Raw genomic sequence first — 18,205 nt, 5'->3', positions numbered from 1 at the left:
TGAGCCCTCCGTGAGCACCACACCGTCATCAGCGGAACTCTCGCGATAGTTTGGAACACATGGCCGCCCTCAGTGTTTACAACTTCTCGTGATGAACTGGTGAATAGAAACATAAAGTCCTGAAGAAGAAGGACGTCGAATAGTTTCGTAGACTGTCCGTACTCTCCGGCTTTGGGTGAAACGTTGACACCGTCGAAGAGGGGAGTGTTTATAGCTAAACAGCGAGCAGAAACAAAGGCCAGGCAAACCACAACACAGGTAGGTAGCATCAGACTGTTAGCATCGGCTAATGCTAACTTGGGGTGATTGCTGTTTCTGTTGTGGAGCGGCGGTAAAGAAAATAGAAGCAGTTTGCTTCGCTCGCCGCCGTAATTTAATTTATAAAATGGCAGCAGAGCATTCATGGAGTAAAGCTTGTAAAGGTTAGTCGTGTAAATTGCAACTCGTAAACGTTAACTTAGCCAAATTAACATGAATGCTAGTTCGGAGAGGTTGGCACGTCACGACTAGCCACAGGTGTCTGTGGGGTGTTTGCGTGCACAGCTTGGCCGCAGTTATTTATTCCTCCAAGTGATAAACGTCTCTGAATGTACGGGTATGTTTAGGTTTCTGCAGAAGTGCTCTTACATTTTTGCATTGTTTTTGTCGTGCGTCTTCTATTGTCTTGGTCTCACCTGCCCTGTGCCCTGCCTTCATCTTTGCTTGTTTTCTAGGCTAGTGGGTGCTGTGATGTCATCGACCCCCAGCAGACTCAAACACCCACACTGCAGAAAGAAGCACTATCCCAGTAGCACTTACCTCACCCACGTCTGACAGCCAATCACCGGACACAAGGCACTCAGACGCCAGGTAGAGGACTTGACGGGGGGAATTGATAAACAAAGATGTCTGATTCAGCTGGAGGTGGTGAAGGTGGAGGTGTAGCAGGTGCAGGGCAGGATGCAGAAGCGGATAATGAGCCCCCTCACCAGGCGCCACCTCTACCTGGAGGTGACAGCGTAGAGGTAGAGGAGACGTCAGAGGAAGGGGCACCTCCATCTGCCAAGCGGCCCAGAGTGAGCGAGGAGGAGCAGGGGCTGGAGCAGGCTGCAAAGCCCGTCAAGATGCATGGAGAAACACCAGCACAGGATGACTTGCTGCAGGAAGATGCAGCCCCACCAGCACAAAGTAGAGTATCTGTAGCTGCATATCTCACATGAAATATAAGAAAAGTGGAAAAAAAATCTGTTCATGTAACTTGTGATTTTTGAATTGTGCAATTGGGATTCAGGATTATCTTAAAGGTTTATGTGTTAACCTGCACAAATGTACTCTTTAATGCTAGGAACTGGAGAACTACTTCAATGTGAGAAGGAAGGTGAATGGGATGAAGTGCCTGTCGGTGGGGGAGGTGAAGAAGAATGCCATCAGAATGGAAATGGAGGGCTTGATGCCGCCATAGAAGAAGGAGAGACGAAAACAGAGCAAGAGCACAACAGTGATAGATCTGCAGACAGCCCCAGCGAAGGACAGCAGTAAGTGGAGGAAGAAGTCGGATTTATTTTTAGCCTCTGTTTCCACATAACTTGGGGTAAAGATACAGTAGTCACACCATCAAGTGAGCTATTTCAAGCAGGATTCTGAGGGGGCGGGGGGTGGTTACACACATATGTTTCTGAAATTGGGAAAGAATATTCTGTAAAGCTGCAACGATCATCTGAAGTGTTTATCAATCAAAAGACAATTAGTAGCCAACAACATCGACAATCAATTCACTGTTTCAATCATTTTCAAGCAAAAAGGTCACATTTTTACTGGTTCCAGCTTCTGAAACGCAAGAATATCACACTTTTCTTTGACACTTACGATGTTGAATGAAGAGTTTAAGGATTTTGGACAAAAGAAACAATTTTAAGACGTTGCTTTTAGCTCTAGGAAATTGTGATGACCATTTTATTTAAAGATGGAACGATTAATAGCTTAATTGTGAAAATATTTGCAGCCCTGATATTTGTGCATGTAATGCTGAGCAAGAGGTTCTGGTAATTGCAAGTTGACCATGTAGTCTGAGGGTGTGATGTATCGGCCGAGTGTGGTCACCACATAAAATACTTGTGGCATCCTTTTTCCACCGTTTGTGTTTGAATGAAATCTATGCCAATGGGAAATTATTTTAATATAATTCCTTCACATTGTTATTATTGGGTGTTCTATTCCTTATTTGCACCACTTATTGCTTGACTTAGCTTCTATTCAACAGGAGCTCTATTGCTCTTCAGGACACACTCAAGTAGCCAAAGCAAACTACAACTTTTTCATCTTAAGGACCTCCAAACTGACAAAAATGAGACTAAGTGGTTCCCAAAGTGGGGGACAAGTCTCCTAGGGGGGCCCAGGAGATATAACGGGGGTGGCGAGGCTAAATGAATAAGGCACAGTATGAATTTTGAAAAGATGCATTCCGATATAAATGTGGCTTGTTCCTTATTTATTTTTTTCCGTAACATCTCACACTGAGGTTACAGTTCAATAAAAGAAGTGTGTGTGTGTGTGTGTGTGTCTAGGTGAAGGGGCTAGAAAATATTATCATCAATAAAATATTATCATCAATATTATTATGAAAGTGGGCCCCCCAGAAAAAGCTTGGGAACGACTGAACTAGATCACAGACCACCATTTCATAACATTTTGCCTGCATCTGATGAGAATGTTGCTTTAGATGTTTCATTACAGAAAGTGTATGAAAACTACAACCAAAAAAGTCATACATTCCATCATTGTGTTATAAAATAGATTTCAGTTTTTGCTGGGGGCACCCTGGAAGCCACTCATGGACCCCTGGGGGTCCCAGGACTCGACTTTGATAACCATATATTGGCTATAGCTGTTATTGGGTCTCTGAACTATCAGCAACTCTGTTAGATAATTAGCCTGCTAAGAGATCTGGCAGATCTCGGCAACGCTGTCCACGAGCTCCTGGATTCTGTCTCTGAACAGTTTTGTGTCGGCAATCTCCAAAAACCGTCTGCGATGTCAAGATCAGGGTTATGATCCTGCAGTGTGAACTTGGCATTAGTGTCAGCAAAGCAACAACTAAGCAGGCTAAACTCTGATGATGATTCAAGTTTAACTGTTTTACTCAAACAAATCAGTTGTCTGATAATGAGAAAATGGCACTGTTCTGGACCTTGAAACACATACCACATGTAAAGAACACTGAAAATATAAAGGGCCTAGACCCTGTTTTCAGTTTTTTCAGCCAAACCCGAACAGGAAATTGCAAGGAAGTGTGTGAGTAATTTGTAATCCCAAATATTGACGATAATTGCACAGTCGCAGCTGAACATGTGTTATTGCCTTTTGAGTGTTAGATATTGCTCTGCCTTGGTCTGTGCATTTTAAAAGCACTCGTTTTGAAGTGGGGCAGCAAAAAGCACAACACCATTAACTGATTAAATATTTAATACTATCAAGCCATCACACTGGCTTAATTTGGACACAACACAGGATGAAATACAATGGCATTAACCTGTAGAGGTGTGAAATGTAATTATCAAACCTCTCCACTGTGTAGTAACACTGTGTCTAAATGGAGCAGCTCAGTCTTTGCCAATGAAATGGTGTAATCACCATAGATTTTCCTGTTGGGCGTTGTGCAAGTTGACACCATGGTTTATTTACAGCAACCGTTTGTCCCAAGTTAGGAAAATTCATCAGGTGATATTTAACTCAATTCAGCAAATTATAAGCAGAACTGCATGTCACAAGTCAATGTTTGTGGTTGTGTTCTTTCTGATGCCCTCAGTATTCGTAAGATGGGAAAATCTGTCTTTCGCTTGTTGTGTAATAATCATTTAATTCCTGTCTTTAAACTCATTAACTCGACACTTGCCCTTCTCTTTATTTTTCTTTCAGCCTTGGCCTAGATTTTACACAGAACCCCCAGATGCTGACTGGTTCCTGGACTGAATACTCTAGCCTTCCAGAGAATTACCTCAAAGGCTGCAAATGGTAATCACTTCTAAAAAAAACTTGACACATAAAACACCATGGGGATGAGGTTTTTGAAGGTGCCGAGTAAAAAAAACGCTAACATCGTTATTTAATTTGGGAGTCGTTAGTATGATTACCATAAATAAATAAAGCCATTACACTTGTACATGTAGTGCTCAGGGGCACATATCGACATCCTGGATTACTGAGATGTGATGTTCTTTCAGTGAAAATGAAGTTAGGAAAATGACTTCCACCGTGTTTGTCATTCTCAGGATATACTGGGAACACTAGTGCAGGCAGTACATTTGATATGTGAGGCTGCTAGTAACATCTTAATTTCACGGTCAAGATAAATCAGTATCTCAGTCGAGTACAATTATGACATTTTTGCGTTAAAAATAATGCTGTTAATGGCACATTTAATCCAAACTGTCTCTGTATTATAGAACCAACCTGTGTACGTGTTGTTCTCAGTTCATTGCTGCTAATACTTCTCCATGTTTTTCCTATCCTCCCTTCTGTTCTGAACTAGGGCCCCTGATGGTTCCTGCATCCTGACCAACAGTGCAGACAATGTGCTTCGTGTGTACAACCTCCCTCCAGAGATTTACAGCTACAACTGGGATCTGCTTCCTGAGATGGTGAGCGCACAGTTATCTTACCATCATGTTTGTGGAGAGGATAGAACAAGTAGCTCTCTAAGTGAGTGTTGGCAACATGCAGAAAACCTTAACTTTGTGTTATGCAAGTTGAAATTACATGAGCAGACATTTTTATGAAAATCTGTTGAGATTTGAGAGCGTCATGTAGTACTTAGAGACTTGGATTAAAAAACTCTTGACATGCAGAGAACTCCACCCACTGTCCATCACCTTGAGCTAATTTTGTTGACATGATGCTTTGGTGCTCAGACCTTGGAAGGTCCTCAGAGACCATATGTTATTAAAGTGATGGGTTTCTTTGCTTTTCTTTTAATTTAAAGCTGTCAAACTCAATTATAAACAGGAAAGGTTTTACCTTGGTTTTATCCTTCTTTGTGGCTTTTCATTTGAAAAGCTGTAATAAAGACTTTTCTCGTTCTCAAAACTTGGGTGTAATTGAGAAAGTTGAATTCAGTTAAATGGTATTGGATGAGGCACCATTATTACAGGTCTGAAAAATTTTCATTTTAGTTTGAACATCAGTCCATTCTTCAAAGTTTGGTTACAGTTTATTTTATTGAACAAACACATGGAGAACACAATTTACTTTTGATCCAGTCCCATTAATTCTTTTTAATAAAGTAGTCAATAAAAGTGTAGAAACTCAATCATTCCCACCCCCAACCTACTTTGAAATTTAGAGCTAGCAATAACATATGAGAGTCAAAAGCCATCTAGGTTGTGACTGCAAATGCAACTTTTTTTAATGCCTTATTCATGTTTTTATAAGAATATTTTATTACTTTCCTGTCTGGATATGTTTCCAGTAAAGAGAGAGTCATCAGCCTGTTGTGTGTTGTCTGACCTTTTGATACAGTGATGGTCAGTTATCTGTTATTGAACATGATTTCTGCCTGTATGTTGTGTTGTGATCAACTAAGAACAAACAGACAAGACATTGGAATTAAAGCAGCAGCTTGAGAAAATACATTACTAAGGATTTAACAGTTGGAGTAAAACAGGCCTTCTGTCATTTAGGTTTTGGGAAATATCAAGTGGGGAGCCAATCTCCTAATTGTATTACAGGCTGGTAGATTGGGATCACTGAACAAAAGTAATTGAAATATAATCCGTTTTCCTCCATTACAGAGATCTCAGACCGTTTGTGAATAGGGTAGAAAATTGTGGTTTGATTGCTTCATTTCTCACATGGTGCCACTGACTTTTGATATTGAATTTCACTATGAGGAAAAGCCTGTGATATTGTCTTCTAGCCCCCTATTCAGTACCACTGATGGATCCCATCAGTCATTACTATTTGTAAATACAGCGCGTTTCCGCCCTTACATTCCTGACTGTCTCCTTTCTTTCGTTCTGTGGCAGAGTCCAGTGCTGAGGATGGCAGAGGGAGACACTATCTACGACTACTGCTGGTACCCCAAGATGACCTCTCTGGACCCGGACACATGCTTGTGAGTTCAACTCGATCTTTGCCAGAGCACGCCTTGAGTCTGAGCTCTTAACAGCTGGATAGATGAGACATTTAAAGTTCACTTTGAAGGTCAAGCTGCCAGATGGTGAAGGATGTATGCACAGAAAAGGTACTGTGTTGTTTATAGAGGCTGGTGTCAGTCAGTGATTAGTGTTTTTAGCCTCGATCTTAGATAGTTAAAGTGTGTGTGTGAGCAAGGCCATTTTCAGACTGCCAGCCAAAATACATTTTTTGCATATCTAGATTGTATCCAAATTGATTTTGAGGAAGTCTGGACAACAAAAAACCACATGAAATGGTATTTTTGCTAAATTGGATCCAAGCCACATTTGGAGGTGGTCTGAAACACGAATCGGATTTCTTTAGATTTATCTCCGATCATACACTCAACCCAGAGTGACGTCAGTACATCACAGCAGCTGAGCAGACCCATACTGCTACTAGCAGAGCTTGTCTGCTGCTACAGAGGAGTTCTGCACTGTGACTTGCCAGCTCAATTGTTGGGAAGGATGAAGGACGTACATTTCTCATACTTCCCCATTGGGAGGCCGCATCACCAATGTACGTAGTTACGGATGCCTACATCGTTACCACAGCAACCCATGCAGGATTGGTGGTGACTTAAGTCACAAAACCTGATGTGAAATTACAGTGGGGACGGTGTTTCTTAAAGATCTGATTTGAAAAACAAATGTGATTTGAACGAAGTCAAATATTTTCTGTGTGCTTGAGCCTGTCTAATCGACCATCCGAATACAGAAGATATTGTTGTGTGCTTGTGACTCATTCTTTGATCCCTGTGGTATTTGCACTCGTAGTGGGAGCCGTCTGCCAGCGTTGAGAGAAGCCATAAAAGCATTGTCATGTCTCTCATTATGAGTGAGGAGTTGGCCTTCTTCATGTCTCCCTCTGCCTCCGTCGCAATCCGCTCGGCTGTTTGAGACCCACAGTGCTTTTCCAGCATGATTCAGCCCACTAACGGCTCTTCCGACTCCTAAAGGGCCTCATGATTCCCTGACTTGGGGCTTCTCTTTTCATCTCGCTCTCTCATTTTTGCCATGTGTGTGCAGGCGCACGCTCTCACAGGCTTTTAAAATGTGGTCATTATGACATCACTGCATGTTTGTGCGTGCACTGTGAAGCAGAGCCAACATCAGTAACACCCAGCCGTCATGGTGGAGAATGCGAATCGTCTGTGGCGAGAGAGGTAGGGCCGTGCTAACGAGCTGAGGTCAAGTTGCCAACAGTTTTCACAGCATATATACCTCCTCCCCCAGCTCCCATCATCCACCACTTACAGCTTCCACCCTCCGACAGATCCCTCTGATCAAGGCCCAGCGCTGGCACCACTCCACCCCAACAGCAGACAGCCTTCACTGTGTAAGAGGCGGGGGGTGTAGGTCAGCGGCTGCATGTCCAAAGATGGGAGTTGTGTAAACAGCAAAATGATCAACAAATGACTCATGTGGACAATGAACCACTTAAGAGGCCCGTGCCAAAGCCGTGCAAAGACCTGTCTGTCATGAGGACAATTTGCCAGTTGGAGATGACGACAGGAATACTTCATCTTATTCAGATCACTGCCATATATCAGAGAGGAGCTCCTGCAGGGCACAGCCAGGTGGTCGGACAAGCTCAGAGTTAATTGTTAAAAGACGAGGCAGCCAGATAAAACGTTATGGTTGTGATTATTAATCGCATTTACAGCAAACCTGTTTTTCTAGTGACTTTTCTGTCTCCCTCCCCCCTCTCCTTTCACATCTACCATTTTGTTTCTCATTCCTCCCCCTGCGCTCCTTGAACTCTCCATCTGCCAAAAGCGGCGTGCTGTTGATGCCCCTCCTGTAGAGAGGGAATAAGGGCCCCTGTTATGGCTCGGTTAAGTTGCGCTGAGTTCTAGGCATTGCTCCAAGCTAGCAGCAGTCTAGCATTATAATTGGGCATTTCCCTGCTCTGGAATAAAGCTGCGGCTCAGAGGGGCCATAACAGAACACGGCAGCAGCGGTAGGGGCTAATTTCCTTTGTCTAATTGAGCCGCAGTGATGTTTCGGCATTTGTTCAGCGCCCAGTAATTAGAGTTAAAAAGGCATGGCTCAGTCTTTGGCCCTGATTTGAATCAATAAGAATGTGCTGTGGTCTCGTCTCTATAATGAGGCATAGCACAATGCCGTGTATTTGTTTTGATGTATTGATACATTCAGTGGGATGTGGTGCAGCAGACAAGAAAATGAATCAAACAAGAAGTTTTTTTTTGAGTCATACATAATGCATATTACAAAAGAATCTCAGCAGCCTATTTCATTTGAATCTGTTGTGTGTACTCTGAGACGCAGGTACAACTTTTTTATTCCACTAGTTTCTTTGGTTTACGTATTATAAACAAATATTGATTGTCGCACTATGTATGCTCCTATGTGTGTAAAGTCTAAAATGAGCCATTTCTGAATCGCAAGCTGTAAAAAAAAAAATGCCCTCAGGGAATATGAAGATTGACTCCATTAAGTTTTCTCAGGATTTTCACCCTTGTTTCATAATTTGGATCATTCACTCTCTATTCCCTGTTGTCTCTCAGCACTTTCCCATATGTCTTAATAACTCGCTCTCTTCCCCTCTTTTCTATTTGTCTGGCCTCCCTTACTGCAGTCTAGCCAGCAGTAGCCGCGACAACCCAGTCCACGTGTGGGATGCATTTTATGGGGAGGTGCGAGCCAGTTTCCGGCCCTACAATCACCTGGATGAGTTGACAGCAGCCCACTCCCTCTGCTTCTCGCCCGATGGAACACAGCTCTACTGCGGCTTTGACAAAACTGTTCGGGTCTTCTACACTGAGCGTCCTGGAAGAGACTGTGAGGAGCGGCCCACCATAGGTCGGTTAATAACTGCTTTCACACAGTTTCAGGTTGAAACATCATATGGTGGTTTTGTGTGATTTTAGTTGATTAACTACAAATCATGTATACTTTACAGCAGGGCTGACTGATGAATGGTCTCAATACGGGAACATGATAATAGTTCATGTTCTGAACAATAATAAACTTGAGACATTTTTTACTCAGTATGGATAACAACAAATCATTCAACAGCATAAACATGTCTACGGTCAGTCAGTCTGCCATTTGTGGCCTTAATGTCAGAGTACATGCCCATTATCTTACACAAAGCACTGTTGAAGAAAGTGGATGTGAAATTTGAACGGGGAAAAAAATAAGTGGAACCACCCGGGCATGAAAGCACCTTTTGCCTCTCTGATCTGCTCTTTGTGTCACTGTCTGTTTGCACGAGGGCGGGGCTGAGCTCCTCCACAGAGTATCTTCTAAGCCGAGCCCACAGCAGAGGGACTGAAACAGACTTTAGGATATATTTTACTCGACTTGAAGACAACAGTGCCCTTTATCCATGTGCAACAGAACAGAAACATGAATTTTGCCATATCGTCCAGTCCTAATTTTGCGCTCAGTATAGTCTTTGATATGTGTTAATTGTGGTTCTTTACGTCAAATTTTTATCACCATTTAACCTGTGCTCTCACATTGTTATCTATTAATGTAAAATGCCTCTAGAAAGTGGTTAAAAATTAATGTGGACTAAGATGGAGTTTATTTTATCGGTCTTTTTTGTTATGAATAATATAAACCATAACAAATAATTCATTTTACTATCCAAGAGTAAAATGGTATTATTTAGAGGATGGAGTGTTTGAAAACTCTCACTGTTGTTCAAGGACGCTCCAAACTCTGAAAGTAAAGAATAATTTACAAAAAGAATCGCATTCACAGGCTGTGTTCTTGTACAATCAAACCCACAAGACAGACAGTAAGTAAACAGTGACATTGTGAAAAGAATAATGTGAAGTCAGTTGTTTCTTGCATTCAGAAAGTTGCAGGCTGACAGCTGGCTGTCACATCTCACAGGCTGAAGTCTCCTTGAACACACTGACACTGACAAGGAGAGTTTTTATTATGTACTTCTGGCAACAAAAATAAAGGGAACGAAATGTTTACTGTGATGAATTCCTGATCTCTGTCACACATGTCAAAAAAGTTTCAGTACACTGGCATGTTTTTGTTATATACTGAAATGAACCAAACCAGAGTCTGTCTTTTAGTGAGGAGGCTGAAATATTCTAATAAATCAAAATGATCCGTGAAAATGTCAACAGGTAGGTTCATTTTTTTAACTCAAGGGTTGTATTTTCATATCTGTCATGATTTTTTTTTTATTCAATAAAGTGGTTTTACTTTGGGGGAAAAAACTAAAGCTGAAAACATTTCCAAATGCCTGAAATAAGGATTTTCGTTTTGTAATAAGTAGAGCTGCAAGGATAAGTCAGTAAATTGATTGATTGAAATGAAGAATCTTTAGATTTTAATTTCTGTTGGTTGGACAAAGAAGCAATTTTAAGGTCACTTTGTGCTATAAGAAAATGTGATGAGCGTTTTTCAGTATTTTTTAACATTTAATAAACAATTTATAGATTAATTGCGCAAAAAATCTGCAGATTAATTGATAATGAAAATTATGTTAGTTGCAGCCCTAATAAGAAGTAAACTTTGGTGCACTGGCAAGTTGACACCTTGCTCTAGTAGATCATACTGTCTGTTTTCTTGTCTATTTGCCTCCATCAGCTCATCTTGCTGCAACTTATACCGAAATGTATAGTTAATCTCACATGTTATGTGAAAAGTGAGGTTTTTGGCAAGCCTCGCACTTCTGCTTTTTTCTCCCAAAAACATGCTTAAAGCCTTTTTAGGAGTGACAAGGAGAATGATTGGGAAAAGAGTTGCGTGTAACAGAGAAAGAAACAGAAAATCCAAATGTGAATTTGTGTGCATTTTTGGAGAAATGTTTTCCTCCTGGAGATGTAATCAGGAAAGTTTGAGCTGCCAAAAAGTTTAAGTTGAAGTGATTGGGAGCTGTGTCTTGTGAACCTTTTTAAAAGGCTGAAAGCCTTGCCAAACGCCACTCTCTTGTCTTTACTGCAGTGAAGAAGCAGGGCCAAAGTGGCATCATCTCCTGCTTTGGCTTCAGCCCCTGCCAGTCTGTTTACGCCTGTGGCTCTTACTCCCGCTGCGCTGGCCTCTACTCCTGCCAAGACGGCACCCTGCTGGCTCTGCTGCCGACCCGCCACCACGGAGGCCTCACCCATCTGCTCTTCTCCCCTGACGGCAACTACCTGTACACCGGCGGGCGCAAGGTGAACACATGAACGCGCACACACGGCAGTAGAATACAGAGAAGAGACCTGAGGGTAGTAATGCTGCTTTGTTTGAATGAGCGCACACACACCAACCGTAGGCTTTGCGTGTTAAGCAGGTAACAAATGACTTTGCTCTGTTGCAGTGGGAAATTGGTTTACACAAGCATTATCAAAGCTTTTGGATAAGCGCTTCATAAGTTCCTGTCTTCATCACATGAGTCAGCATGTAATGAATCTGATTAGGGCCTTGTGGCACTCCCCCAAAAGTGAAAGTCAAAAGGAGTCAGTGTGTTTCACAAGGGTGCAGTAGAGGTTAGCCGTCACTTGAGCGTGAATGTAACCTCTAATAACTGTTAATTAGTTTTTGCTAATTATAAGCCAATGATGAACAGTAAGTTAAGATATCACCATAAATTTAGTAGATAACCCTTTAGTGTCTGAAGTTTTCTCCTAGTTTGACATTGCAGTGTCAGAGACTCCATAACCATCGACCTCTGTGTGATTCAATGCCCCCCGTTGGCACCGTGTTCAGATTAATAAACCCTAGTGAAGCATTCCAGAATCTACAAAGATATTTAATTAATGTATGTAAATTTTGTGTGTGTGTGTGTGTGTGTGTGTGTGTGTGTGTGTGTAGGATCCAGAAATCCTGTGCTGGGACCTAAGAGAGCCGGGCAAGGTTGTGTTTTCACTTAAGAGGAACGTGGCCACTAACCAGCGCATCTACTTTGACCTGGACCAGTAAGTTTACTTCACTAAATAGACCTCTACTCAGTGGTGTGCGTGTGTGAGCGAGAGTTTGTGACAAAGTGATGATACTGCTCTTAAGTTTTTCTGCATCCTGTCTGTCAAGGCTGACCCTTTTTTTAATTTTTACTTTCACACAGGTGCTTTAATGCTGATCAAAAATGTTCCTTCAACCTGTTGATACTTGCATTACCTTGACTGGATGTTTCTGTGTAGGTCTGGCAGGTACCTTCTGAGCGGCGACACAGAGGGAGTGGTGTCAGTATGGGACACCCAGACAGCTCCTCCTGATGTTAACGAGGAGCTACTGCAACCTCAGCTCAGGTTCCAGGCCCATTGGGACTGCACCAACGGCATCAGGTATGATGGATAAAAAAGATCTAGCCCATTCCATGATGACACATAACACAACTGTGAAATCCCATCAGCATTCATAGTAGAAATGGTACAGTCACACACACACAGAATCCTGATGAGGAAGATCTTATTGGACTTCAGTACAAACAAAACACCAACTGTGAATAAGGGATGAATTTAGGTCCTTCAATCATGGTAAGTGACTGTGTTGCTATTTTCCTGCCTGATTGTCCTGCTGTGTTTTACTGTTTGGGTAATCATTCGCACAAAAGCAAAAGAGACGCAAACAAATCATCCAAAATATTTTGGATAAGAGAAGAATCAGCTTCCAATTCCACAGTTGTAATAAAAACTGACATACAGTATAATGCTTTGTGAAAACAGAGAGCAATAACTATTATGCATTTATGAAAAATCCACTAAATGACTCTGTTGCTTAGTAGCAATTCATGTGTTCTAATGTTTGTATATTCTTGTTGGAGACATAAAATGGCTGATAAACTAAAAATGATGTGTCTTGGCTGTGAGTGTGCTATTATTATGTATAGAGTCTGGACTTCAAATTTCAATCTCAGTTAATTAAATTGTTTCAGGTTTGCAGGACTTATTACATCTTGGTGTTAACATCTAAATATATATGGGTTTGGGAAACACTGGTCAAACAACCAAACAACTAATCGATTAATCAAGAGATTAATCAACAATGAAAATAATCATTCATTGCAGCTGCACTCCTGTCACTCCATCCATGCTCTTCCTGACTCCGTCCGTCCTTCTCTTCTACAGCGTTCATCCCTTCATGCCATTGTTGGCAACATCCAGCGGGCAGCGTCAGTTCCAGTGGCCCGGCGATAGCGAAGGTGACTCGGCCTCCGACGGCGAGGGAGGCGAAGCTGTGATGTCACCGCAAGAGATCAGACAAGACAACACCCTGAGTCTGTGGTGGGCTGGACCACTTGGCCCCGCAGCAGAGGGGAGCCAGGAGCAGAGCACAGCTGTTGTGGAGGCCTGAAGCTCTGTTAGTTCAGCCAGCTGACATAAATTGAGTTACACCTGCCATGTGATATTTATTTTGGGAATGTTTGGTGTGGATAAAACGAATTATGGGTCAGTCAGATTCTCTTTGCCATCAGCAACATGAGGTCCTGAGGGGGGAAAAACATTTCTGGATCATTTTTGAACATCCAGTTACCTTAAACATTAACAATCCAAATAGATTTTTTTAACATATCACCTGCAGGTTTACAGCCTTTACAGACCATAGTACTACAGTTAATGTCAAAGGATTAAGAAACATCGCACATCAGGTCACCACAGAACAGTTTTTTAGGGTTTTATGTTTCAAGACTTCATTGTTGTAATGGCATTTTGTTAAATAAGAATTGGAACAATTTGCCAAGACTGTGGTCGGCACTAAAACCAAGGAGGTTTTCTTTCAAACCTTACTCAGGTCCAGACTAAATGTGGGCTTCATAACCAGTGGACTGGAGCCGGAAAATTCTCAGCCTTATTTAATTAGTGAGAGAACATTTGTTTATTCTTTGAAATCCACCCAATATGAAACCTAATGAATTTTCATAAAACTTCAGTTGACCTTTTTTTTCTTTCTGTTTTTTTTAATGTGGGACCTACTTCCTGAATTTGATGATTTGGTTGATTTGAAAGCCTTGTCTTGACGTGGATCTGTGGGAGTGTTTGTTTACGTGTGTGTGTGTGGCTGTAATGCTGCCCCGGAGATTCCCAACTGCTATAGTAAACAGTAAGTGCCATTTGTTCTTGAGCTTTGCTTTTGTAAACTGATGGGGTCTCTTGTTTTTACCTTCTTTTTTTAAACTATTAGACGCACCAAGTGTTGTGTCGCTGAGTGCATGCCCAAAAAATGTATATTTTTGTAAAGCCATGATGATCATTCTTTTTTTCTTTCCCGAATGTATACACTGTAAGCAGCTTGATAACTGTAGGCTCATAACAATCTGTGAAAGTCTTTAAGTAGTGGGTGCAGCTGGAAAACGAGTATTGTCGTAATTATTTTTTCTACAGCGTGTGCTCTGATTGCATTTGTACCTGTGTGAGTGGTGATGTGGCATCACAAAACACATCGTCTTTGTATAATTGTATTAATAATGTACTGCAGTGATTTGCTCAATGCTTATGTTGCCATCAGTGGGGTGTGCTTTCCTGAAGGGTTTCTCCGACCGAAGCTTTGTATCTTCAAACACTGAGGATTCTATCCTTTCTGAAGCCTGTGCTGAGCCAGGTTTCATTTCTTGGAACGCAAACATGTTGCCAAGTAATAATAGTTACAATTGTGGAGCTACTATCACACAGTACTACACTTGTTTCCTCTACCAGAAAGCATTAGGAACCATGTCTGCCTTTTTGTCCCATCTTTAGATGGTTGTCTGTGTCTACGACAGTTGGATTTCTGGTGGTTTTATTCAAGCTGGAGTGAATTAAAATCATATCTCTTCACAGGTTCACGGCCTTACTCATTTTTGTCCTTTCTGTTTAAGGCAGTCCACAGTTGGCTGCCCTGTAATAAATCCCCAATGAATCCAAGATGATGTTACACTCGAGTCAAGAGGCAGCTCTTAAAAGCTAAAGGGACTTCTAGCTTTCGCTTATGAGATGGAAACTATTCATAGCTTTCACCTTTCTCACACACATTCTGTATGAATGAGCACACACTCATGTATTTGATTGTCTGAAACCACAGGGGCACACCGAGCAGAGAGCCAAGCTGCACTGTTGTGTTGTGCAGGTTGCTAAGCGACCGCCTCCGCCTTGGGAGAGGAAAGTAGGTAGCAAGACGACAGGAAGGAAAATTGGGGCCAGAGAAAACAAAAAAAAAAACACCAAACAAGTGTAATAGATAATCCAGTGCTGTAGTGATTGCTCCTTGTTTGTTTGATGGTGTGGACTCTTAATCTCAGAGGGAAAAGTGTCCTTATCACCTCTGGGCGGCTGCAGTTGGCAGAGGTTATGACAGACACAGACCACATAGATCCATAGACACTTCTTTGGGTTGCTTGATTTTTATGTTCTGTCATTTTACAGATACCATTTTTTTTCAACATCACATCTAGTCAAAAGAACTTGCCAGTGATCGAAGAATCGTGTCCTATCAGTCGACTCAGTTATGATCAAAGGAAACACGACCTACTTAATCAATGCAGCTCAGTGCAAAGCATTACATACAAAATGACTGAAATGGGGTTGCCTACAGAGAGTTACCATGCAACTCTACAGCTCCACAGACCATTTTAGCATCTTTTTACTATTGTTTTGGTTTTATGGCCCATAACTTTACTCGCGCCACTTTCACGGTCTGCAAACAAGCCCCGATGAACCAATTGTACACTACCTGCCCAGCAGGAAACCACAGCCGACAGCTTGTAATTAGCTGGTGAACAAAGTGGAACATTTACCAGCTGAAAAGACTCTTAAAGACTCTGAGGAGAGCCAGAGAAAAGCTAAAAGGAGAGTCAGTGTTGGATTTAAATTTTCAGATATACGTGTCTCCAAATTAATGCTTAAGTTGCTCTGGATGTGTAATTTTTGTCTTTTTTAAACAGCCGTTGTACGATGCATATCGATGAGTCCATGTATCTATTTGGAGATATGTAGAATTAATAACTATTGTGCTGATTTTCAAACAAAGTAAACTGTTAGCAACATTGCCGTGCACACACCTAGGTAAGCCTACAGCTAATTAATTCAGTAATAGTAATTCTGTTAAGTCCCTAGGAATGTTATGTCTTCATATTTATGAGCCAACAGCTTGGTTGGTAACACAAAATGTGACGTCATGAACCAGTTCTGCTGCTGTGCGGAGCGTTTTAAGGTCCAAAACTAAATATAAATCAATAAATAAATAATTAAATACCTGAATTGAATCAATAAATATATATACAACAAAATGTTTAAAGAAATGAACATTTTATATATATATACAGTATATATATATATATATATATATATATTTGGCCCTTAAACACCTCCATACTGCTGACTGACAATAGAAAAGTCATTGCTGCCGCAGAGCAGCTTCTTTCCTCAGGCTGTGAGATTCCTCAATTCATCCTCAGCACTCAGGCATCAATAATAACTATATAGGAATAGCCAGTCTTCTAGCTGATGGTGTTGTTTTCATATGTAGGTCATATAGAGGGATCAATATTAAATTGAGACTGTGTCAAAACCAGTTAAAAACTCCTTGTTGAAGCAACGCCGTATACTTGTGAAATGTACAGCTACTGTTAAATGTGAAATGAAGCTTGTATTCTGATTGTCAAAACATTCCCACCCACCCTCAAACCACACTAATTGCATATAATAAATACTGATTTCAGCGAGATTCCAGAGGTTACATGGGAATCGTCATCTTAAATGTTTTAAACATCTGTCGATATGTTATTTGTGTGTGTGTATCTGTGCTGCCATATCAGCCAGACCTTAGTGCTGTCACACAGATGACAGCGGAGCCATTATCTTCATCCCAAGGTGGCTGAAGTGTAGTCTTTCCACTTGTGCAGTTAATGAGCCAATCCACATCAAGTGTTCTGTGTTTCTGTGTTCTGTGCTTCCATTTATGTTGCATCCTGAGTGAGTCTCCATGGCCTTGCATAAGTGCCTTCCATTAGAGAGGCACACACGCACACACAAACTTAATAGTCCCAGCGCTCATCACCAGCGAGTGTGCAGAATAGTAAGTAATGGGATCTTGATATTAAGAAAGACATTTGAAAACAATTATTCAAATGGCTGTCTGCCTGTTGAATCTCCTAATCCCACGGTGAAGCACTCAAGCAAACACTCAGCGGCGTGACCCCGGCTGAATTAGCATGGAGGAAACGAGGAGAAACACAGCTCTGAAGTTCGAGATGCTAAAATGTCTAGACCGCTCTCTGGTTTGTCACTCTCACGCTGCCTTTGAAAAGGAAAAGGCTTTTTAGAACACGAAGCAGAGAGAACAGATTTGCTGTAGCTTTTAGAGGTTGTCATACATGGCATTTCTCAAAATGTCAAAGGGACGGCTCCCTTTATCTCGAAGAGACGTTGGATGTGTTTGGCAGGCGCTTAGCACAGGGCTTCACTCTGACCCGGCTCTGACACACCAGCAGGGTAGAGTTGTTACATCCAGTTTACTTCAGGCTTAATAGGTTATTGCTGCATATACACAGATACCAAAATAAGGAAGGGTTATCTTCCAGTGCTGACTCCTGAAATCCCAGACATGGGGTAGGTTTGCAACCTGTTTGACCCCAGTCTGAGCAGTATGATGTGCAGGGACACGGGGGCAGCTTCTAAAAAAAATTCCAGCAGTTTCGTTTAAAATTTCATTAAACGGATGGATCAGGTATTCACAGAGTAGAAGCAGCATCCTGACTTTGATTCCCTAACAGGGATGGAAAGTAACAAAATACATATACTCGTGCTGTATGCTGTCGAGGTAACTTTTCTCCTTCTATTTTCGTTTCAGAGAACATTTTTTACATTTTGTAAATTAACATTTTACATTTAAAAAATGGACTGTAACAGATTAATCGAAGCACTGAAGCTCTTTATGGAGTGACGCATCTGTATCACTATTTCAGTGATATGTATGACACTGTCGACGTCTAAATGTCTGCTTCATTTTGATAATTACATTTCACTGATATATTTCTATCGTCCCTCAAGTAGAAGTATGAATGCAAGCCAATCAACAATGTAAAAAGAGGCGGAGCTGAGGCCTGGTCACTGAAACATGCCCGCCTAGCTGGAAGCTGCCAAGCTAGGTGAGGCGAACAAGCT

General features: G+C 41.6%; 1 protein-coding gene across 3 annotated transcripts; it reads left to right on the top strand.

The window, feature by feature from the left end:
* Nucleotides 1–39: 39 nt before the first annotated feature.
* wrap53 (WD repeat containing, antisense to TP53) lies at nt 40–14,887 on the top strand. Of its 3 annotated transcripts, none has more exons than XM_084344892.1 (11): nt 40–258; nt 714–1,167; nt 1,325–1,514; nt 3,895–3,990; nt 4,508–4,616; nt 6,000–6,088; nt 8,752–8,975; nt 11,091–11,302; nt 11,943–12,046; nt 12,269–12,412; nt 13,196–14,887. In XM_084344892.1, exons 2-11 carry the CDS (start codon nt 885–887, stop codon nt 13,419–13,421), a joined length of 1,677 nt encoding a protein of 558 aa, XP_084201018.1. In that variant the 5' UTR covers nt 40–258; nt 714–884; the 3' UTR covers nt 13,422–14,887. The 3 variants fall into 3 exon arrangements, with proteins under 3 accessions (XP_084201018.1, XP_084201020.1, XP_084201019.1); XM_084344894.1 differs by lacking the exon at nt 40–258 and adding an exon at nt 360–422; XM_084344893.1 differs by lacking the exon at nt 40–258 and adding an exon at nt 483–589.
* The last annotated feature ends 3,318 nt before the right edge of the window (nt 14,888–18,205 follow it).

Source organism: Pagrus pagrus (genome assembly GCF_965226575.1).
Source record: "Pagrus pagrus genome assembly, chromosome: 22".
NCBI lineage: Eukaryota > Metazoa > Chordata > Actinopteri > Spariformes > Sparidae > Pagrus > Pagrus pagrus.
This window is presented reverse-complemented; position numbering and strand designations above follow the sequence as displayed.

Coding starts and splice junctions, on each gene's coding strand:
- wrap53 (XM_084344892.1), top strand. CDS start 885: ATGTCTGATTCAGCTGGAGGTGGTGAAGGTGGAGGTGTAGCAGGTGCA. Junction 3,991..4,507: donor TACCTCAAAGGCTGCAAATG/GTAATCACTTCT, acceptor GTTCTGAACTAG/GGCCCCTGATGGTTCCTGCA. Junction 11,303..11,942: donor TGTACACCGGCGGGCGCAAG/GTGAACACATGA, acceptor GTGTGTGTGTAG/GATCCAGAAATCCTGTGCTG.